This window comes from Somniosus microcephalus, chromosome 20 (assembly GCF_052327205.1).
Source record: "Somniosus microcephalus isolate GS21.2 chromosome 20, FLI_Smic_1.0, whole genome shotgun sequence".
In the NCBI taxonomy this organism is placed as follows: domain Eukaryota; kingdom Metazoa; phylum Chordata; class Chondrichthyes; order Squaliformes; family Somniosidae; genus Somniosus; species Somniosus microcephalus.
This window is the reverse complement of record NC_141006.1, coordinates 71,492,281-71,515,814: the sequence shown is the minus strand read 5'-3', so window position 1 is coordinate 71,515,814 and position 23,534 is coordinate 71,492,281. Positions and strand designations below refer to the sequence as shown.

Genomic DNA, 23,534 nt, shown 5'->3' with positions numbered 1-23,534 from the left:
CGGGCCCAAAATAGCAGTAAACCTTCAAATAATTTTCTTTTTTAAAAATCACACTTTTTAAATAAACTATAAATTACATTAAATAACTATTTTAAACAAGAATTTAAATTTTTGAAAAAAAATAATTTTATATTCTAACGGGGCTAAAAATAAACTTACCTTGCTTTAAAGTATTTAAAAATAATAAATCTGTGGAAAAAATGTTTTAATTTTAATTAATTGACCACTTACCTTGCAAAAAGCAGGCCTTGCACCTGCTTTTTAAATGTGTAAATCCTGCAGGCTTACCCTCCCGGGAAAACCTGTAAAAAAACCTAAGTTCAAAGCACGCGCGCAGCCTCTCCTGCGCGCGCGTTCGGCCTCTGAACCCCTTCGTTCAGAGGATCGGAAGTGCTGGTTTCTCGCGCATGCAGGAAACCGGCACTTCCATTCGGCCTACGGGTGAGTACCCCATGCGTACTCACCCGCGGAGACCCGAATTTCTGGGCCAATAGGCAAGCCTGTATTTGAGGAAAACATACTTTGTTGCATTCATTGATGAGCAACAATTTCTTCCAACTAAACATTGGGAAGACTGAAGCCATTGTCTTCGGTCCCCACCAGATACTCTGTTCGCTAGCCACCGACTCCATCCCTCTCTCTGGCCACGGTCTGAAGCTGAGCCAGACTGTTCGCAACCTTGCTGTCCTATATGACCCCCGCGTAGAGCTTCCGACCTCATATCTGCTCCATCACCAAGACTGCTCACTTCCACCTCCATTGCCCATTTCCACCCCGCCACAGCTTATCTCCTGCTGAAATCCATGCCTTTACCTCTAGACTTGACCAGTCCAACGCACTCCTGGCTGGCCTCCCATCTTCCACCCTCCATAAAATTGAGCTCATCCATAACTCTGCTGCCCTTGTCCTGACTCGCACCAAGTCCCGTTCACCCCGTCACCCCTGTGCTCACTGACCTACATTGGCTCCTGGTTAAGCAACGCCTCAATTTTAAAATTCTCATCCTTGTTTTCAAATTCCTCCATGGCCTTGTCCCTCCCCATCTCTATAGCATCCTCCAGCCCCACAACCCCTTGCGATATCTGCGCTCCTCTAATTCTGGCCTCTTGCACCCCCCCAATTTTAATCACTCCATCATTGGCGGCTGTGACTTCAGTTGCCTGGACCCAAGCTTGGGAATTCCCTCCTTAAACCTCTCTGCCTCTCCTCCTATAAGACGCTCTTTAATATCTACCAAGCTTTTGGTCACCTGTCCTAATAGCTCATGTGGCTCGGTGTCAAATCTTGTTTGATAACGTTCCCATTAAGTGCTTTAGGACATTTGAGGTGCTATATAAATAAAAGTTGTTATTGTTGTAAAGTAGGGTTCTCACGTTTGGTACCAATGTCGTTCACTATATGAAAGAGTTGGAGAGTAACCAATACAAAAACTGAACATATAGTTGAATATGCATTTGACAATGCATACTTTTGAAGATTAATGAATTCCACAGATCAAGAGAATTTTCTCCGTTCAAATTATCCATAAGATGATTTAGTATCAATTTTAATCCACTACTGCATCTTCTGTAACACCCTTTCAAGGTTTTCTTGATCCTGACATAAGCATCTTAATTAACTGCCTTCAAATTTCAGTATAGGAGCATATCAATCATGTAACAGTCATTATAGTCTGCTTGGATCTAGATGCTTTAGGAAAAAGCCCAGGCAGACTATTAAAGAAAGGCTTGGATTTATATCACGCCCTTCACGACCACCGGATGTCCCAAAGTGCCTTACAGACAATGAAATATTTTTTGAAGTGTAGTCACTGTTTTAACTTAGGAAATGCGGCAGCCAAATTGCACACAGCAAGTTCCCACAAACACAATGCAAAAATACCAGATAATGTGTGTTTGTTATGTTGATTGAGAGATAAATATTGACCAGGACACTGGGGATAACTCCCCTGCTCTTCTTCAAAAAAGTGCCATGGGATCTTTCACATCCACCTGAGGGCAGACGGGGCCTCAGTTTAAAGTCTCATCCGAAAGACGGCACCTCCTACAGTGCAGCACTCCCTCAGAACTGCACTGAAGCGTCAGCCTAGATTTTATGCTCAAGGCTCTGGCGTGGGACTTGAACCCACAAACTATCCAATCTCTTGTGAAATCAGACTCCAGTTCTAATGTGGGATATAAGCTTTGTCATCAGGTAACCTTTGTCACAGTTGGCTGTGGTGGGGTGTCTTTCTACAGGTGCCTGTGAAGAGTGAATATATTGGTCTTGCATGGATTTGTCAAGGGTAGGTTATGTCTGACTCTTCTAGTTGAATTTTCTTTCAGGCGGTCACGAGCATGGATAGGGGAGTATGTGGATGTTGTCTATATGAACTTCCAGAAGGCATTTGAGAAGGTTCCACACTAAAGTATTAGCAAAAATGAAAGCGCACAGAATTGGAAGTAATGCCCATCATTACACCCCTCACAAATACTCATTATCAAATTTCTTATGTCCAGGTTTTATCCAAGTTCCAGGTTTATCAGTAGTCTCTCGTGTGATCTTCGCAAGGTTTTCTCGAAGAAGCCCAAAGAAATGAGAGAGACTTCCACTATTTACTTTATGTATAATATCCCTGAAGTAATCGAGGAAGTTTGTCAAGCAATCGCTTCCCCTCTAAATCCATGTTGCGAAAGGAATTAAACTAATTATATTCAGCAGTTCAAATGCCCATCCTCATTACAATAATTATCTATTAACTACTATTTAACAGAAGTGTGGTTAATGTACATTAGTACAGGAAAACTGTAGATTAATGCTGGAGTCATCTGAAAAGAAACAAGGGAATGCTCAAAAGTGGTGCAACAATCTGTGACACAGTTCTTCGGATCAAAATAAATTATCCTGCACAATTCAGATTTCTTTACTAGCCAGCTAATGGGCACAAGATATAGGCAATTGCCCAACGACCTAACTTAACAGGGACATCCCTATGAGGATGGAAATAGTCGAGATGATCAGTGTGGGGAAAATGAATAAACAGGGCTCAGTCTGTCCAGGATTTAGCACAGATAACGGCTAAGACTTCAAAAAGGTAGCAGTCTGATTGTGAGCTAGCTTCCGTATCAATGGACTTAGTGTATCAGTGATATTGAAATCCAGTCAATTGGCAGAAAAGATTAGAAAAAACAAATGAACGATGTAGATACATCTTATGAGAGAATCATTGTGAAAATACAGCCAGTTTGCAAGTTAAAAATAAGAATATTTCAGTTCTTGGAAAAACAGGCTTGCTCTGAGCAACTGGCTTTCAGCGTGCTGGACAATGTTGTGAAGGGCTTGCAATGTACAACAGGTTTCATGGCTTATTTCAATTAAACAACAGATACATTGTACATGGAGTTGTTGGTGACTCCCATGAAGCACAGGAAATAAAGACTATAATCACCCGTTAGTCATACCAGTCGGCAATGTTAATTATGAACAGATGTTTAAAGAGTTCTATGAAACATACGAACGTACTTCAGACAAATACTTGAGGTAAATTAAGACTTGCATTTATACAGTGCCTCAGGACATCCTAAAGTGCTTTTCAGCAAATGGGTTACCTTTGAAGTGCAGTAACTTATGTATGCAAATGTGACAAACAATTTGCACACAGCAAGGTCCCAATAATAGATAAATGAACGAGATCATTGAGACATTATGCACATATGTTAACCGCTTTATTGTATATTTTAAACCAAAACAATGCATGATTTTTACAAACAATAAAAAGTAAAATATTAAACACCTCAAATAATTAATAATCAGGATATATCTAATTGTAAAGGCCAAACCTTTGTGGTATGTGTGAAGCTGGGGAAGAAATCCAAAAATATCAAATATATACTGTAAACTCATGAAGCGTCAAAGAACTTTGGTAAAAACAAAGTTGATCAGAATTATTTTAAGAAATAAAACTCAATTTTAATTAAATAAGTGATTGCAAATTATGCCCCGCCACACGCAATGATTTATCTGTAGATACAAAAGACTTTCCTGGGAAAGTTTGAATGTTTCCTGATCTTTTCCCCCTCCCTATATTTAACATTAAAATGATAAAAGTTTGACAGTGGTTTAATTTTTTATCCAGAACCATCAACATCCTTAGCACTGAATATAAATCTCATTTGAGACACCACATCATTTTGTAGATAAGCTGCTCCAACAACACTACGCTTGGAATGGTTTGGGGCTCACGGGAGAGTGGCACTCAAATTTCTCAGTCAGGTGTCTTTCATTCTATAAAGGTTTCATATCCAATAAAAAAAAATACTATGTACATATCCACAACTTGAATAGTCAATCTTCAAGTATGCCTGTCAAACAAGCAGCTGACTTGCCAGTCCTGCCAGCTACGAGAGAAAATGAAAAATGTGCATCTATTTCAGCGGGGTGAGAATTACATTAAAAAAATAGAATATAGCAAATGTGAAATTCAAAAACTTCCACAACATTTGCTGTTGATCAATTTACCAGATGGGAACCAACGATTTCTAGTGGATCGGACATGCCCTTCCATTTTTAATTTGCTAAATCACCCATTCTGATTATGTTTCACCAAAAAAGGAAGACAAAGTATAGAAATCTGGGTATTTGAAGTTCTTTTAATAAATTAAAAAAAGGAACATAAATAGGAAACTCAGTTCTCCTGATATTGGTACTTGTCTTCTTTACACACTCTGGTATCATTTCCAAAATCGATACTGTAATGGATTGCACCAATAAAAAGATATCATTTGTACACATCTTGCAGTGCCCAAGAAAAATTAACATTGATAAAAAATCAAATATCAATTATAACAAAAATTTGAGGTGTTTCGTCCTCGTGAATCTGCATCGCTGAGTAGGTGATGGCTTTGACTTCAGTGCCCTGTAAAAGTAAAGTGAAACGGCTAGAAGAATTTTGCTTATAATTCCGCAGTGCTTTGAACATAAGCAATTCAAAAAAGTAAGAGACGGCATAAAATGAAACATGACAACGTTGTAGTGTTACCTGTGGATGTTTGGCCAAATCAAACTCTTCGCCCCACCTTACAGGAAAAAAAGTCAGATTTCAGGTGATCTCCAAGGTATCAATCAAACTTACTTACAAACAGGTATCTTATTACAAACCTCCTATTAGGAAGCATATTTCGAGTTTCAGCTCACGTGCTATTGGAGACAAGATAAAAGGCCAAATCTTCATAAATCAAATGTATGACAGTTACTAGTCTCATAGTTTAGTGGACACATTTAATGAACTGCAACTGTGTACACCACTTTCTTTTTAAATTCTAGAGGCATAATTATTAATTTCACTGCCCAAAAGAACATTAATTAGAACCTAAGCACGTGCTCGAACAGCACCTGCATGTTGTTGTTAAAATCAATTGTCATTGCTCCAATCACTTACTAAAACCAAAACAAAAAGCTCTGAATATACAGTTTTCTACATAAATTTTCAACTGACCCATTATATTTGTCCCCCCCCCCCCGCTTTTCTTATGAAATGGTTTCACTGGTGGTGCTCAAGGATTAAACAAATACAAAAAAAACCATCAACCCATGACACCAATAGAATAGCCGGAGACTACAGAGAGAGCAAGATAAATCTAAATCAAACTACACAGAAATTTAAATTGGTATTTTAAAAAAGGGCTCACTACCTATCAAAGTTTGCCATCAATAATTTAGATCGGAGTTATGCTTTAAATAACATGACTCATTGCTGAGAGGATATTTATTGAGTGCTACAAATGCCACTATTTGGAACATACATACAAAAATATTAACCAGCTGAAGACCTAGAACCTAACTCTCCTTCCTCCACCTATTTTTTGCTCTCTTTAGGTCTCCTTTGCCATGCACCATTCTCTGGCTGAAAACAGCCAGATAAGCCTGGTTATATAAGCAAGGCACTTCTGCAAATGCCATTCAAGCAGGTCATAAAGTGGTTAGCCAGGTCAGCCTGGGAACTGAGTTCATCTGTCAAGGGCAACATCTGGCTGACACATCTTCGCCCAGTAATAAATGGAGCTGCAACAGGAAACTTGCCATTTAATAACTCTCAGGTGGTAAGATGCTTCCTGCCAGTAAGTAAATACTTTAAATGTTAAAATGAGAACAGATCATCGAGGAATACGCATCCACAGTGCTATTCTACATTAACAGTTGCGTCGAGGTCGTCACGACCCATAAAAATATCAGGACATACCCCAACCAGAAACCCTGGATGAACGGAGAGGTCCGCTCGCTGTTGAAAGCACGCGACACAGCATTTAAATCTGGCGACGCGGCGGCTTACAGTGCAGCTAGGACCAACCTAAAAAAGGGTATCAGGACTGCCAAAAGGAAACAGACACTGTGGATAGAGGATCATTTCCACAACAACTCGGACCCCCGGCACATGTGGCAAGGCATCCAGTCCATCACTGACTACAAGAGTAAAAACACCAGCCCCCCGGTTAGCGATGCCTCCCTTCCGGAGGAGCTTAACAACTTCTACGCTCGCTTTGACAGGGACAACAGGGAGCCGGCTACCAAAACCTTGCCACCCCCGGAAGACCAGGTGCTCACTCTGTCGACCTCCGACGTAAGGGGTGTTCTACGCGGAGTGAACACACGAAAGGCTGCTGGACCCGATAGCATCCCTGGACGGGTACTCAAGGAATGTGCTGATCAGCTGGCTGATGTCTTCACCGCCATCTTCAATCTGTCATTGGCCCAGGCAGTAGTCCCTACATGCTTCAAGACCGCTACCATTATTCCTGTGCCAAAGCAAACGGCTGTGACGTGCCTGAACGACTATCGACCTGTCGCACTCACACCCATCATAATGAAGTGTTGAGAGAGACTGGTCCTGGCTCACATCAAAGCCAGTGTTCCCGCCTCTCTTGACCAACACCAGTTTGCCTATCGTGCAAACAGATCAACGGAGGATGCAATCACAACTGCTCTACACTCTGCACTGAATCACTTAGATGGTAGAGACCTACATCAGAATGCTGTTCATGGACTACAGCTCAGCATTCAACACTATCGTCCCCAACAAGCTGGCCACCAAACTCCACACTCTTAGCCTGAACACTTCCCTCTGCAACTGGACCCTGGACTTCCTAACAGACCCCAGTCTGTCAAATTAGGTAACCACACCTTCCCCCCCCCCCCCCCCCCGACCCTGAACACGGGGGCCCCACAAGGATGTGTGCTGAGCCCCCTCCTCTACTCCCTCTTCACCCACGACTGTGTGGCTGTTCATGGTTCCAACACCATCATCAAGTTTGCGGATGATACCACGGTAGTAGGCCAGATCACCAACAACGAGGAGTCAGCCTACAGGAAGGAGGTCCAGCATCTCGTGAAGTGGTGCGCCGATAACAACCTGGCCCTTAACATCAAGAAAACCAAAGAAATCATTGTGGACTTCAGGAAGTCTAAAGGCGGAAGTCACACCCCCATCCACATCCATGGGGCTGTGGTGGAAAGCTTTAAGTTCCTCGGAGTCCACATCACAGAAGACCTCTCCTGGTCCCTCAATACCTCCTCTCTGGTGAAGAAGGCCCAGCAGCGCCTATATTTCCTAAGGAGGCTGAAGAGATGTAACCTGTCACCCCTGATCCTCTCTAACTTTTACCGCTGCACAATAGAGAGCATCCTGACGAACTGTATCACAGTATGGTGTGGCAGCTGTAGCTCCTATGACCAGAAAGCCCTGCAGCGGGTAGTCAAAACTGCCCAACGCATTACCGGCACCCGGCTACCGACCATAGAGCACATATACCAGAAACGCTGTTTACGGAGGTCACGGACCATCATCAAAGACCCTACCCACCCCAGCCACAGTCTGTTCGCCCTCCTGCCATCTGGGAGACGCTACAGATGCATTCGCACCCGAACGACCAGATTTAGGAACAGCTTCTTTCCCAGGGCTGTCATCCTACTGAACTCCACAAATAAACTCTAAAGCCTGCACATCTGCTAATGCACTTTATTATGTTTATGTTTATGTTAATGTATTACAAGCCAAATGAATGTTGAATGTTTAAATGTCTTAATCTAAATGTACACTCTCGGGAGCCGCAAGCCTACATTTCGTTGTACTGCACTTGTGCACTGACAATGACAATAAAGTTGATTATTATTATTATTAGAGCTTAGGAGGAGGAGGGGGTTGGAATAGGGGAATTTCAGTGTCAGTGTGCAAGCTGAAAATCCAAGAAACCAGTCGGCCCCCCCAGAGATTCCCAATCCTCCCGACCTGCCAGCAGTTAGGGTTAATGGTCAACATATCAGACTGTTCAGGCTTCATTACTGTACCTACCCAATTGATCGAATCTTAAAATTACTTCTGTCCAAATGAATCACTTTCATCTCCTAAAAAAGAGAAACTCAAGAATGTCAGAGCAGCAACTTTAAAATACTCAACACATTAGTAAAATTAAAAAGTGAGAATTCCTGACAATGTGTACCAAATTTGGGGTCGAAATTGTACATTAGTTTGACCCATGCAGTAGAAACACTTACAAAAGTAAACCTGGCTACATTGTGGCTGGTTGAATGATTTGAAAATTCTCATCAGTTTTCAAATCCCTCCATGGCCTCGCCCCTCCCTATCCAAAGAAGTCCAAAGATGTGCGGGTTAGGTTGATTGGCTATGATAAAATTGACCCTTAGTGTTAGGGGGATTAAATACGTGGGGTTACGGGGATAGGGTGGGATGTGTGTTGGTGTAGGGGTTACGGGGATCGGGTGGGATATGTGTCGGTGCAGGCTCGATGGGCCAAAATGGCCTCTATCTGCACTGTGGGGTTTCTGTGATCTCTAATCTCCTTCAAACCCCCCCCCCACTCTTCTAATTCTGGCCTCTTGAGCATCCCTGATTATAATCGCTCCACCATTGGTGGCCGTGCCCTCTGTTGCCGAGGCCCTAAGCTCTGGAATTCCCTCCCTAAACCTCTCCGCCTCTCTCTCCTCCTTTAAGACACTCCTTAAAGCCTACCTCTTTGACCAAGCTCACCCACCTTAATTTATCCTTATGTGGCTCGGTGTCAAATTTTTTGTCTTACAATACTCCTGTGCAGCGCCGTGGGACGTTTTACTACATTATAGGTGCTATATAAATACAAATTGTTGTTGCAATGGTTCACACGGAAAGGAGGATTAAAAAAAAAAATTATGGTAGCTCCCCTGATGGTTAAGTTGTTCAAATCAGTAACCAGATCAGGGCGGTTTGAGATTCCAGCCCCAGTCTGTACCGAGTTAGCTAATCGAGACAGGGCAGCACGTCGGGTACAAGTGGCCTCTGCACCCCAGATTAGGGAAGGTAAAATTGCTCCAGATTGCCAGCCAGCAGCCTCTGCTTGGGGTGCATATGTGTGAACATCAGCTGAAGATAGAAGAGGGCAACTGTGATGTCCCCACTGCTGAATAAGCTGCCCACACTAAGCTTACACAAGAATGGTTACTGAAGGTACCCACACAACTGCACTCAAGCAACGAGGCAGCATCTTTAGGAGAGAAAAAACAGAGGAAAAAATCTTTACAAACTAACTCTTATACCACGTTAATGGTATGGTGGGCCAATATCCCAACATGGTATGTTAGAGTGCTTCTGTGCAGGTTCATGGATGTGATTTCTCGCACAGCAAGCAATCAAATTTAGCTAGGCTAATAGAGAAGTGTTTTAATGTGAAGGGGAAGCGAGAGGAATAGTAGCTCTTTCAGAACAGTACACTTATTTTTCTTCACAGAAACTACGTGCCTCACAGCCAAAAATTAAAGTTTACAAAATAAAATGGAAATTTTAGGTCACAAATTTTAATAAAGAAATATTTTCTTAGGAAAATGTATTTACTGGTTTTCAATTGTTATTTTGCAGAACAATTCATAATAGTTATAAACATGGGTCCACATAGTAAATCAGCTGCACAAAGATATGGATAAGAGGCAGCACCTCTAATCTCAGCTGGATTGCTTCAGAAGCTAACGGCAGTGCAAAGGTTATAAAGGTGTTCTATAGAACATATTTCAACGTGGTCATATAGGAAGAAATTGCTCCATACACGTCCCTCAACAGTTCTCGAGAACCAAGCATTTGTTACAACAGAGGTGTCTGCTAATAATGCAGTGAACATTCTGGAATACAGTATATAAAAATATAAAGACAAAAACAAGTGTAACACACAAAACCTAAAGTGTTGAAGACGAGGCCACACCCGAAAGACTAACTTGTCTGTTCTCTCCACAGATGTGGACCGGCCGGTGTGTTTCCAGCACTTTGTTTTTGTTTTAGATATACTGTACCTGCTAATTTTGCTTAAAACCTGAAATCTAATAACTTATTGAGCACTGGTATGCCAACATCTAAAATATTCATCCTTGTGTTTGAATCCTTTAGTGGCCTCTGCTCCATCTCTGTAACCTCCTCCAGTCCTACAACCCTACCAACTCCATTCCTCCGACGATGGCCTCTTGTGCATCCCACTCCACCCCACCATTGGAGGCCATCAACGCTCCCTCTAAGCTGCTCGGCCACACAGCTGTCTGCTAGTCCCGCGCAACCCGGGACCGGCTTTTCCAATGTGAAACTTTGAATGGGCCGCACAGCCCGTTAAAGGGACCAGGCACCCAAATTTTAAATCAGGGGGAACATTGGTGGCCATACTTCAGGTGCCTGGTACTCACACACAGAATTTTTTTTTTTGAAAAATAGGAGTCGTCGGCCATTCAGCCCTTCGAGCCTGCTCCGCCATTCAATATGATCATGGCTGATCCTCTATCTCAATACCATATTCCCGCTCTCTCCCCCTACCCCTTGATGCCTTTTGCGTCTAGAAATCTATCTATCTCCTTCTTAAAAATATATTCAGTGACTTGGCCTCCACACACTCAAATTCCATCTCTGAACCCTCCACCACGTCATCCCCCTCTCTTCCTTTAAAATCCACGTCTTTAACCAGACTTTTGATTATCCTTCCTAATCTCTTTCTTTGGTTTGGCGCTCGTTAGTCCTCATGTTGCTGAAGCACCTTGGGATGTTAGTCTATGTTAGAGCTGTTCTATAAATGCAAGTTGCCGGTTTTCTACACACTCAGTACTTGTTCAATAGCACTTTCTTTTCCTTCCTTTAATTTTCTCTTTGCCTTTACTGGGTATCCTCCAGTACACCAAGTGGCTATTTTACCACGTGAACTTAAGACAGTTAAGGGGTAACGTTAGCCCAGCGGGGAATTGCTGGGACAGGGTTGGCCAGCCATTTTAGCCCTGCCTGATTTTACTCTCCATTGAAGTCAAAACCGGGAAGAGAGCAAAACCAGGTGGTTGACCCAATCTGGTCAATTTCCCGCTGGGTGCGTTAGGTTAAAATGACCCCTGATCATTAACTGTAGGGTCCTCAGTGAGCCTAATCGCGTCATCTTAAATAGCTGAACTATTGAGTGAGCAAATCCGATTTCCTTGGAAAGCATGTTATATTGGCAAGTCTTGCAGAGAGGCTGGGTTATCATCATGCCCTTTAGAACACAGTCCGAGGAAGCTGAAGTAGACGGTCATTAGTACAACAACGACTTGTATTTACATAGCGCCTTTAACATAGTAAAATGTCCCACGGTGCTGCACAGGAGTATTTTAAGACAAACAATTTGACACCGAGCCACGTAAGGATAAATTAGGGCAGGTGACCAAAAGCTTGGTCAAACAGGTAGGTTTTAAGAAGCGTCTTAAAGGAGGAGAGAGAGGTAGAGGGGCGGAGAGGTTTAGGCCGGGAGTTCCAGAGCTTAGGGCCCAGGCAGCAGAAGGCACGGCCACCAATGGTGGAGCGATTATAATCAGGGATGCTCAAGCGGGCAGAATTAGAGGAGCACAGATATCTCGGGGGGGGGGGGGGGGGGGGGGCTGAAGGAGATTAGAGAGATAGGGAGGGGCGAGGCCATGGAGGGATTTGAAAACAAGGATGAGAATTTTGAAATCGAGGTGTTGCTTAACTGAGAGCCAATGTAGGTCAACGAGTACAAGGGTGATGGGTGAAAGGGACTTGGTGTGAGTTAGGACACGGGCAGTCGAGTTTTGGATGACCTCAAGTTTACGTAGGGTAGAACGTGGGAGGCCAGCCAGGAGTGCATTGGAATAGTCGAGTCTAGAGGTAACAAAGGCATGGATGAGGGTTTCAGCAGCGGAGGAGCTGAGGCAAAGGTGGAGACGGGCGAAAGTACCATGTGAAATTATTGGCCAAGTCTGTTGGCACCATCACATGTAAAACATGAGCTCATCCTGGAATGCCACAGTTCCGCAAGCCTCTACTGGCCAGCCTTTCATTCATATTTAAAACAAGCAGGATATGGAAATCTGCAGAACTGCATTTATTTCCCGGCACCAACATTCCCTTTAAGTTGCACGGCTCTCTAAAGGCCCCGCAGCGCTCTGAAGGTCCCGCGCAGCCCGTGAGCCGGCTTCCAAATAGAAAACCCACATGTGCGGATTTCTGAATGGCCCGCACAGCCCATTAAAGGGGCCACGCAGGCCAAAAAAAAAATTAGAGGGAATATTGCGCAGCACCCAACATAGGGACAATTCAAATTTTCTGAATCACTCCTTCTGCTGTACAAACACAGCATTTAATTAATGTTATAAATTCTAATGTCAGTTCACATCTGACTTATTTCAATCTTAAAACATTCACTGACCCTTGGAATGAAAAACATTTCTGCACTGAACTGATAGAGCCATTCAGCCATGAAATTATAGAGCAGAGATAACATGTCATGTCCTAAAAGAAAATAGACAAAAGAAAAATATGAAATTTAGAATTTTTGTTCACTATGTATCATATCATGCAAGTACTCCCGAAATCACCGACAAAACAGCCACAGAATACAGTGAGTTCTGGTGACCAACTTTGGGCAGAACTACCAGGGGACAATTTTGGGGGTAGCTCTTCCAAGGCTACCCCCAGGAATTCTTCTTCCAATGGGCCCAGCAAGACTTATGCCTGCTGTAAACAGGTCTAGATCCTGTTCCAGGAATTAAGGCGGCCCTGTTAGAGTAAGTCAAGAGCAAACCAAAGTAAATCGATTACCTTTACCAAAATACCCCTCCGTTCCGAGGGGAACAAGACCAAATTTTATTTGGGCCTTGGAACCTCCCTATCAGAGCGGGAGGGTGCCATTTTGACTTCCGCACCTTCAGCGAGGCGATTGACTCTGTTGTGCCCGTACAGGTGTGGGCATCCGCCCAGCGTATTCAAATGACTGTCCTCAGCATTTGGGACAGGGCACAGTGGCGATGGAAGTCCCCACCCTGCCGCACATCAGCCCCCTCTGAAAGGAGCTGCCAAAATTCCTACCCATTTTCTTTCAGAGGTTGGGACAGGCTCTTGAGGAATGCGTCAATATCTGCAGGGAGTGCCTTTACATAAAGTTTGAAACTTCTGACGTAAAGGGAATGGAAGATAAGCAGCCACGCCATTGTCTGCCCCACCCACTACCAGGAATTTGATTGCAATTTAAGTAAATATTGAATATTAAGGGAATCAAGGGATATGGGGATAGTGCAGGAAAGTGGAGTTGAGCTAGAAGATCAGCCATGATCTTATTGAATGGCAGAGTAGGCTCGAAGGGCCAAATGGCCGACTCCTGCTCCTATTTCTTCTGTAAATGCCAAACTGGTTAGTGTCATCATTCTAACTGGGTGGGGATTTGGGGAGCAGAACATTGGGGCAGACAGTGGAAGTTAGAGGCAAGTCTCTTGTTGATCTCCAAGCAAACAAAAAAATTAAAATGTTTATTTATCATACCCGGTTTATTTTGGCAAGTTAAGTATTGGTGTGGGAAAGCTTGGTGTGATTAACTCAATGGCATTAGTTTATTCATCAGTTTGTCCCAGTCATTTTTCTTAAGCTACGGAACATTACTTTTATCTGTTTTAGAAATGACCAGTTCTCAAACAATCCTTATAATCACTTGCTATCTGATAAAGGACATATGACTAATGGCTAGCCATTAAATGGTGTCGGAATGTCACTATTAGGCTGAACCATGGATAACACAACAGGTATCGATCGAATGACTGGAATGTTTACAAGAACAGGCCAGGCTCTCCAATTCCCATCGCTCTCCTTCCAATTGAATGTACGTTACGGTCACTTGCTGTGTCCTTAAACAGCCGAGCAGAGACCAGGGACTAAGGACTTAGCAAATGAGTGTGAACCTGTCTCCAGATTTGTGGATTGATAAAGCAATACGTGGCCATCAGATCACGGTTTGCCTTTAATTGAACTGTGGGCTATTAAGTTCATTCTCTTTTTGTCAATATTAAAAATAGGATTGGGTTTTTAGCCCAAATTATTGAGTGTACAAAGATTTTTCCCTAACCCAGGTTAAACGTTCTAATTTACCTTCCACGTTACTCCCCTTCTCCCAAACATCACTCCGCAGACAACTGGGCAAGCACCCCTCTTTCAAGGCCTATGCTTAACCTGTCACTGGGAACTGCAAGAACATGGCTTGGAGTTACAAGGTAATTGATGCCCTGTAGCCTCCCATCTTCAACTCCACAGGAATTTGATGCATGCAAAATCGTACACGTGAAACCGAAGGAGCGGATTAGCAAACCACCCAGACAAACAAGTGTGCTGGCCTCATAGATAATACATATTGCTATCGTTTTTATTTATTGTAAATTGTAAACAGTGGTATACACTACATCACCAAGGTTACCTTCTGCCTCCACTTCAATTGTCTTTAGGGGTTGCACAGTTTCTATGTCAGTCATATAGCCAAACATGGCCATAACAACCTGTTCGATTGCTTCTTCTAGTGTATCGCCCCATGAATGTAACCTGCAAAAAAGGAGAACATTTCAGGGCCTACGAACTGAAAGTTAATTGCTCCGTAAAGTAACACATGGTAAATATGGATTGCAGATTCTGGGATACACCAATCATGAACTGTGAAACTAGCAGCTGTCATTTTTAGCTGCTACAAATCACAAAAGGTCAGCAAAAAAGCATTTTGATGAAGAAGTCTAATCAGATCATAGTACAACAGTATAAATAACAAAGGCCTGTTTTCATTACACGGTTTAGTTTTGAACAGCGGCCTCTATTTCCCAGGGCTGTCATCCTACTGAACTCCACAAATAAACTCTAAAGCCTGCACATCTGCCAATGCACTTTATTATGGTTATGTTTATGTTAATGTATTACAAGCCAAATGTATGTGGAATGTTTAAATGTCTTAATCTAAATGTACACTCTCAGGAGCCGCAAGCCTACATTTCGTTGTATTGCACTTGTGCACTAACAATGACAATAAAAGTTGATTTGATTTGAAATGTCAACTTATCTTTTAAGATGTTGTGGACCTATGGTGCATTTCTAACATTTACTGTTTTTATCTCACACTGGAGGCAGGAAGACTCAAATTTCTTTCACAAAATCTGCACATTTTCCAACCATAGCCTTTACTTGAACATAGCATAAAAGTAGGGAAGTCTTGCTCCAATTGTACCGGGCGCTGGCGAGACCACACCTGGAGTACTGCGGGCAGTTTTGGTCTCCTTATTTAAAGGAGGGATATACTTGCATTGGAGGCAGTTCAGAGAAGGTTCACGAGGTTGATTCCTGGGATGAAGGGGTTGTCTTATGAAGAAAGGTTGAGCCTTTAACTAACTGGAGTTTAGAAGAATGAGCGATGATCTTATTGAAACATATAAGATTCTGAGGGGGCTTGATAGGTTAGAAGCAGGGAGGATGTTGCCCCTCCTGGGGGAATCTAGAACTAGGGGGCATAATTTCAGGATAAGGGGTCACCTATTTAAAACGGAGGTGAGGAGAAATTTCTTCTCGGAGGGTGGTGAATCTTTGGAATTCTCTACCCAAGAGCTGTGAAGGCGGAGTCAGTGAATATATTTAAGGTGGAGACAGACAGATATTTGAGCTACAGGGGAGTCAAGGGTTATGGGGAGCGGGCGGGAAAGTGGAGTTGAGGCAAAGATCAGATCAGCCATGATCCTATTGAATGGCTCGAGGGGCCAAGTGGCCTACTACTGCTCCTATTTCTAATGTTCTTATAGGATACAATTCTTTGAAAAAGGACAGAGAGTATTGCACAGAGCCATGTATTTATAGTGCTGTCAATAGGCACCAAACTATGCATAAAAAACTTAAAAGCCAATACACATTAATGTTGTCCAATCTGCTTATGTGATACGTTTAAACTCATCTAAAACTGCTCCCGCCAGTGCCAACACCAGCGAGGCCTGTAAGCACGCCAGAGTTAATATAGTTCAAAATGCTTTCTCCAGACATGCTCCCAAGTTTGCAAGGCCAGAAGCTGATTATACTGCTGGCTAGTCTTCATAATTCAAGTGGAAAAGTGGAGCATTTTACATGCCCAACTTTAAATGAACTCTCAGTAACAACATTGGATCATTTTTGTATCAACATTATTGTGCCTCACTGATAATCTTCTTGCAGGTTTGCATGGTCAAGTAAAATGGCCAGATTTCAGTGACCCATAGCTGTGACCAGGAGAAAAGATGATTTTTCCTTTATTTTTTTCCTAAGAGAATACAGATTGACTTTTGTCTTTTAATCTCTCCTGCCTTCCACCCGATCACAGACCTCCCCTCCCCCCTATCCCTGCCCCTGCACTTGCTTAAAACCGGTCACATCTCGAGCTTTTTCCAGTTCAGACGATAGCTCATCCAGTATGATTTGGACAGGTTGGGTGATTGGGCAGAAGCATGGCAGATGCACTATAACGTGGATAAATGCGAGGTTATCCACTTTGGTGGCAAAAACAAGGCAGCAGATTATTATCTGAATGGCAATAGATTGGGAGAAGGGGAAGTGCAACGAGACCTGGGTGTCCTTGTGCACCAGTCGCTGAAGGTAAGCATGCAGGCGGTTAAAAAGGCAAATGGTATGCTGGCCTTCGTAGTGAGAGGGTTTGAGTACAGGAACAAGGAAGTCTTGCTGCAGTTGTACAGGGCCTTGGTGAGACCACACCTTGAGTATTGTGTGCAGTTTTGGTCACCTTATCTGAGGAAGGATGTTCTTGCCATGGAGGGAGTTCAGCGAAGATTCCCCAGACTGATACCTGGGATGGCAGGAATGACGTATGAGGAGAGATTAGGTCAATTAGGCTTATATTCGCTGGAGTTTAGAAGAATGAGAGGGGATCTCATTGAAACTTATAAAATTCTAACAGGACTGGACAGACTAGATGCAGGAAGGATGTTCCCGATGGTCGGGGAGTCCAGAACCAGGGGTCACAGTCTAAGGATAAGGGGTAAGCCATTTAGGACAGAGATGAGGAGGAATTTCTTCACCCAGAGAGTGGTGAACTTGTGGAATTCTATACCACACAAGATAGTGGAGGCCAATTCATTAAATATATTCAAGAAGGAGTTAGATATATTTCTTAAGGCTAAAGGGGTATGGGGAGAAAGCAGGGACCGGGTACTGAATTTGGATGATCAGCCATGATCGCATTGAATGGCGGAGCCGGCTCGAGGGGCCGAATGGCCTACTCCTGCTCCTATCTTCTATGTTTCTATGACCTGAAACGTTAACTCTGTTTCTCTCTCCACAGATGCTGCATGGCCTGCTGAGTATTTCCAGCATTTTCAGTTTTTAATTACAGATTGACTGATATGTTTTAATCTGCAGTAAACCTTTGGGATTCTCCTGCTTCAGAGGGTTTTATCACGATCATCGACAGAATTAAACTAATTAAAAAAGACATTTAAATAAAATGGCGAATGTGTTGATTTAACACGAGGACTTTTAAACAAGAAAGCCATGGTTGTGAAGTAATGCAGCTCATTAAAAATATAGTGCAATCGAAAGCAACTGATAATTCCATTGCAAGACAAAGGTTGTAGATCAGAAAGGTGATGCAATGTCAATGAAACATTGTAAACTGTAGAACCCCGGCAGTTGCTTGAATCATACAATTCAGGTGTTTCAGGTTATGCAACTTCCTGAATATCAAAACATTATATTGCGAATCTGTAACCCCAGATTACAGCAAAAAGTTCTTACAATAGCTACTTTTTTTAATGAACTTACTGTACATCTGCAGTGTGGTCCAGGTCTAAGGAGAAAAAATTTTACAAAAATTGAAAGCTGATTAGTCACTTCAAGCATCTGTAATGCAACCAAGTTCAATGTACAGAAACCAACCGGATTGAAAATTTCCACTGTGGTGCGTATTCATCTGATTTACTCATTGAAACTTATAAAATTCTAACCGGACTAGACAGACTAGACGCAGGATGGATGTTCCTGATGGCGGGGGAGTCCAGAACCAGGGGTCACAGTCTAATGATAAGGGGTAAGCCATTTAGGACTGAGATGAGGAGGAATTTCTTCACCCAGAGAGTGGTGAGCCTGTGGAATTCTCTACCACAGAAGGCAGTGGAGGCCAATTCATTAAATATATTCAAGGAGTTAGATATATTTCTTGAGGCTAAAGGGATCAAGGGACATGGGGAGAAAGCAGGGACAGGGTACTGAATTTGGATGATCAGCCATGATCTCATTGAATGGCGGAGCGGGCTCGAGGGGTCAAATGACCTACTCCTGCTCCTATCGTCTATGTTTCTATGTTTCCCCCATAATACTGGAAGCAATTGTGGAATATCTGTTCATTTACTGGTGTCTTAATTGCTCTTGATAACCATGATTTATATTAGTTAGTGGACTGCTGCCCAAGGTCCCCAGTAGAGATGTCGCACCTTACTGTCCAATGATGTACGAAGGGCCAAATGCCCAGGGTGGCAATTAGTTCATTCTATTTTTTCCCCCACTCGACATTTGCACGTGTAATTTCCAGATCAGGCCAGTGGACTGCAATCAGGAGCAGGAATAGTGTGCGATTCCCTTGATTTTCCCAGCTTCTAGACTCAACTGTAGCCTTCCTATTCTTAATTTGGCTCAGATCAGCGAACTCAACACCGACTCAGAATCAAGCCTGTAACCTGACGAAAGGTCATCGACCTGACAAGTTAACTCGGATTCTCGCTCCACAGATGCTGCCTGACCTCCCGGGTACTTCCAGCATTTTCAGTTTTTATTAAGCCTGTAACCTTACTGGCCTGTATAGGTCAGTAGCTCACTGTGCAATGCATTTAGCCACTAAGTCATTGGGAAACATTAGCTTAAAGTTTTTGGACCCAAATTCTCAAGGCACACAAAAATATTAACATCAATTTATGGGGTTCTGCATCAGACAATTCAATACATAGAGGCCATTTTATGTACAAACATTCCCCTGAATAAGCAGAAATTCAGAAGGGGTTCTATAGACAGGTTAAAACAGCAACATTTCTTGAAATTGAGACAATTTAACATTTAAGAAAAATAGGCGTCATAGCAAGGATCTGGCAAAACAGACCTGAGAAGATAGCACACCAAAGCCACTGCTCTCCAGACTGAGAGACATTATTTCGGTGTTTGGCAGTGCTGCTAATAAAGTCACTGAAGACAATTTGTCGTTGTGAGCGCGATTATCTGGAGTCCAGTTATTAGAGTCAACAGCACCTCTCATGAACCAGGGGTCACAGGCCAAGAATAAGGGGTAAGCCATTTAGAACAGAGATGAGGAGGAATTTCTTCACCCAGAGAGTGGTGAACCTGTGGAATTCTCTACCACAGAAGGCAGTTGAGGCCAATTCATTAAATATATTCAAGAAGGAGTTGGATATATTTCTTAAGGCTAAAGGGATCAAGGGATATGTGGAGAAAGCAGGGACAGGGTACTGAATTTGGATGATCAGCCATGATCGCATTGAATGGCGGAGCAGGCTCGAGGGGCCGAATGGCCTACTCCTGCTCCTATCTTCTATGGTTCTATGTCAAGACAACACAAAGTGCATCACACAATTAATTAATGTTTGAAGTTATCGCTTAAAATTCTTCAGTTTTGTCACTTTATAATAAGTCAATTAAAAAGTGAGCAAACAATTTCATGCAACGTAATTTATATCTTTCTACATAAATATGGCCTCTTTTTATGTAACTATGGCCAATGAAAATATAAAACTATTCTTGCCGTGTTTTCTGATACCTGCCTGTTGATTATACTAGCAGTCTGGACATGACTTTATATCTAGTAACCAACCATAACAAATTAACATTCAATTGATAAAGTTCTTATAATGATATTAATTTTTAACTCTACTTTTAAAGTAAAATCCAGATTAATTTAATATTTATAAAAATTAGTTAATCACCCCTGACACTGCGCAAGGACAAAAGTAAAATTGCCTTCATTTTTTTAAAATTAATACGCAGGATGTGGGCATCGCTGGCAAGGCCAGCATTTATTGCCCGTCCCTAATTGCCCTTGAGAAGGTGGTGGTGAGTCGCCTTCTTGAACCGCTGCAGTCCGTGTGGTGAAGGTACTCCCACAGTGCTGTTCGGAAGGGAGTTCCAGGATTTTGACCCAGCGACGATAAAGGAACAGCCGATGTATTTCCAAGTCGGGACGGTGTGTGACTTGGAGGGCAACTTGGAGGTGATGGTGATCCCATGCACCTGCTGCCCTTGTCCTTCCAGGTGGAAGAGGTCGCGGTCAATGGTAACTTTCAAAAGAGGATTGGATATATACCTGAAACGGAAAAGAATTGCAGGGCTATGGGGAACGAGCAGGGGAATGGGACTCATTAGCACAGTAGCTCTTTCAGAGAGTCAGCACAGGCCTCCTCCTGTGCTGTATTATTCTGGGATTGTACCTCTCTATGTCTCACACATATTCATTGTTGTTTCTTTCACCCTGTGCTATGGCAAGAGTTCCAACTTGCCGTGAAGCTTTTTTCCCCCAACCACAAATGTTTTCATTAAATTTAATTGCTGGATATTTTACCTACCAATCAGGGGAGTGTGTTACCTACTGAGCCATCAGAGCGAGTCACTTGTCTATGGGAAAGAAATGTCCTATGGCATGGGTGAAGCATGACTGCTCACTTGTGTCAGCTAGCGAGAGAGGCTATTTGAACCAGCGCCATCTACCCCCGCACCCACCCCCATCCAGACAGATGCCAGGCGTACAACCCATTTTCTAGAGAAAACCAACTCTTCTCCCACTCGCAACACCACCACCCCTTGTTTTCCAGTTGCTATATTTTAAATATTTAAGCTATTTTAACGTAAGAATATAAGGAATAGGAACAGAGTAGGCCATTTGGCCCTTCGAGCCTGCTCTGCCATTCAATAAGATCATGGCTGATCTTCTACCTCATCTCCACTTTCCTGCACTATCCCCATATCCCTTGATTCCCTTAATATTCAAAAATTTAATCGATCTCTGTCTTGAATATACTCAACGACTGAGCCTTCACAGCCCTCTGGGGTAGAGAATTCCAAAGATTCACCACCCTCTGAGTGAAGAAACTTCGCCTCATCTCAGTCCTAAATGGCCAACCCCTTATTCTGAGACTGTGACCCCTGGTTCTAGACTCCCCAGCCAGGGGAAACATCCTCCCTGCATCTACCCTGTCAAGCCCTGTAAGAATTTTGTATATTTCAATAAGATCACCTCTCATTCTTCTAAACTCTAGAGAATATAGGCCTAGTCTACTCAATCCCTCCTCATAGGACAATCCCCCCCGTCCCAGGAACCAGTCTGGTGAACCTTCGTTGCACTCCCTCTATGGAAAGTATATCGTTCCTTAGGTAAGAAGATCAAAACTGTATATAATAGCCCAGATATGGTCTCGTCATACTCCTAAAAAATTGAAGACGTCTTTACTCTTATACTCAAATCCTCTTGTAATAAAGGCCAACATACAATTTGCTTTCCTAATTGCTTGCTGTACCTGCATGTTAACTTTCAGTGATTCGTGTACAAGGACACCCAGGTCCCTCTGAACATCAACATTCCCCAAAACCTCACCATTTAAAAAGTACACTGCTTTACTATTTTTCCTACCAAAGTGGGTAACTTCACATTTCTCCACATTATATTTCATTTGCCATGTTCTTGCCCACTCACTTAGCCTGTCCAATATCCTCTTGAAGCCTCCTTGCATCCTCCTCACAACTTACATTCCCACCCAGCTTTGTATCATCAGCAAACTTGGAAACTGACCAAACCTGTAAAATGACCAAACCACCATAAAATCCTACAGCAAAGAACAAGACTGGTCGGTCCATTGTGCCTGTACCAGCTCTTTGAAAGAGCTACCTAACTGGTCCCACTCCCCTGCTCTTTCCCCCATGGCCCTGTAATTTTTCCCCCTCTCTGTTACAAATCCCCTTTTCCTCGAACCAATCTTCCTCTCAGTGTATTACTGTATCCAGGATAGCAGACACCGGATCTAATTTGCCATGGTATATGTTCTAAAAGAAAAAAAAGTGAAATGAGTAACTTCTGGCAAACTCAATAATAACTTTGAGATGTAATAATTGATTGGAAGCAGGGCTCTTTCTTGATATGGAGAAAAAGTGAAATTATTTAACTTAGTGGCATAATTTAACTTAAATTAATTTAACAGAGAGGTGACCTAATAGAGGTCTTTAAAATTGTGAGGTTTTGATAAGAGTAGATAGTGTTTCCACTTGTGGGGAAGAGCAAAGCTAGAGGCCATCAATATAAGATAGTCACCAAGAAATCCAATAGAAACTTCTTTACCCAGAGAGAATGTGGAACTCACAACCAGAGGGAGTAGTTGAAGCGAATCGTATAGATGCATTTCAGGGGAGGCTAGACAAGCATGAGGGAGAAGGGAATAGAGGGTTATGCTGATAGATATAGATGAGGAAAGACAGGAGGTTGCCTGGACCCCAAGCTCTAGAATTTCCTCCCTAAACCTCTCCGCCTGGCCTTCCTCCTTTAAGACGCTCCTTAAAACTTACCTCTTTGACCAAGCTTTTGGTCATCTGCCCTAATTTCTCCTTACATGGCTCGGTGTCAATTTTTTTGTCTTATAACGCTCCTGTGAAGCGCCTTGGGACGTTTCACTACGTTAAAGGCGCTGTATAGATGCAAGCTGTTGATGAGGAGGCTCGAGTGGGCCTGGACTGGTTGGGCTGAATGGCCTGTTTCTGTGATGCTTATTCTGTAATTGGTTTTAAAACATCTCCTGGACAGAGCAGAGCAGTGACCCCCTCACTCACCCACCCAGTGGCTGCAATATTGGTTGTCTCAGAAACAGCCCAGCCCGGCTCAGCAGCGCCATCTCCAGGCTCCCAACGAACCTGCCAACAGCAAGCGGCCATTTTCCACTCCCACCTCCACTGGTGCCCGGTGCCGCAAACTTTACATCGCCGACGCCAACCGAGCGGTTAAAAAAACAAGAAGCCACCCTCCACCAGCACAACAGCGGAGAAAGCCGCACTTACACTCGTATTTCTTATTCACGGGCGGATATTTCGCTTTGACGGCTTTCTGCGCCGTCGTCAGATCATAATAATCTCCGTCCTCCATGGCCAACGAGGAGGGAGGAGGGGGCGGACTCTATGTTGTGCGCATGCGCATACATGCGTGGGCGGGGGGAAACCCGCCTTCGCCACCTGCTCATTGGTCGGT

The 23,534-nt window shown here is 43.1% G+C and overlaps 1 protein-coding gene across 2 annotated transcripts; it reads right to left on the bottom strand.

Moving 5' to 3' along the window:
- Positions 1–4,608: 4,608 nt before the first annotated feature.
- On the bottom strand, positions 4,609–23,471 carry tslig1 (tRNA splicing ligase complex subunit 1). Of its 2 annotated transcripts, XM_085962966.1 has the most exons (7): positions 23,348–23,471; positions 18,074–18,098; positions 14,715–14,836; positions 12,684–12,766; positions 8,324–8,376; positions 5,018–5,054; positions 4,609–4,894 (listed from the first exon to the last, which is right to left on the bottom strand). In XM_085962966.1, the coding sequence occupies exons 1-7, from the start codon at positions 23,430–23,432 to the stop codon at positions 4,808–4,810; spliced, it is 492 nt and encodes a 163-aa protein (XP_085819092.1). In that variant the 5' UTR covers positions 23,433–23,471; the 3' UTR covers positions 4,609–4,807. The 2 variants fall into 2 exon arrangements, with proteins under 2 accessions (XP_085819092.1, XP_085819093.1); XM_085962967.1 differs by lacking the exon at positions 18,074–18,098 and having other exon boundaries at positions 23,348–23,441.
- Between the last annotated feature and the right edge of the window lie 63 nt (positions 23,472–23,534).

What these genes read in the sequence shown, in the direction of transcription:
- tslig1 (XM_085962966.1), bottom strand. Translation starts at nt 23,432, where the DNA reads ATGGAGGACGGAGATTATTATGATCTGACGACGGCGCAGAAAGCCGTC. An exon ending in AATTGAAGTGGAGGCAGAAG is followed by an intron (nt 12,767 to 14,714) that starts GTAACCTTGGTG and finishes ATTTTCTTTTAG; the next exon opens with GACATGACATGTTATCTCTG. An exon ending in TTTAAGATTCGATCAATTGG is followed by an intron (nt 5,055 to 8,323) that starts GTAGGTACAGTA and finishes TTTTCCTGTAAG; the next exon opens with GTGGGGCGAAGAGTTTGATT.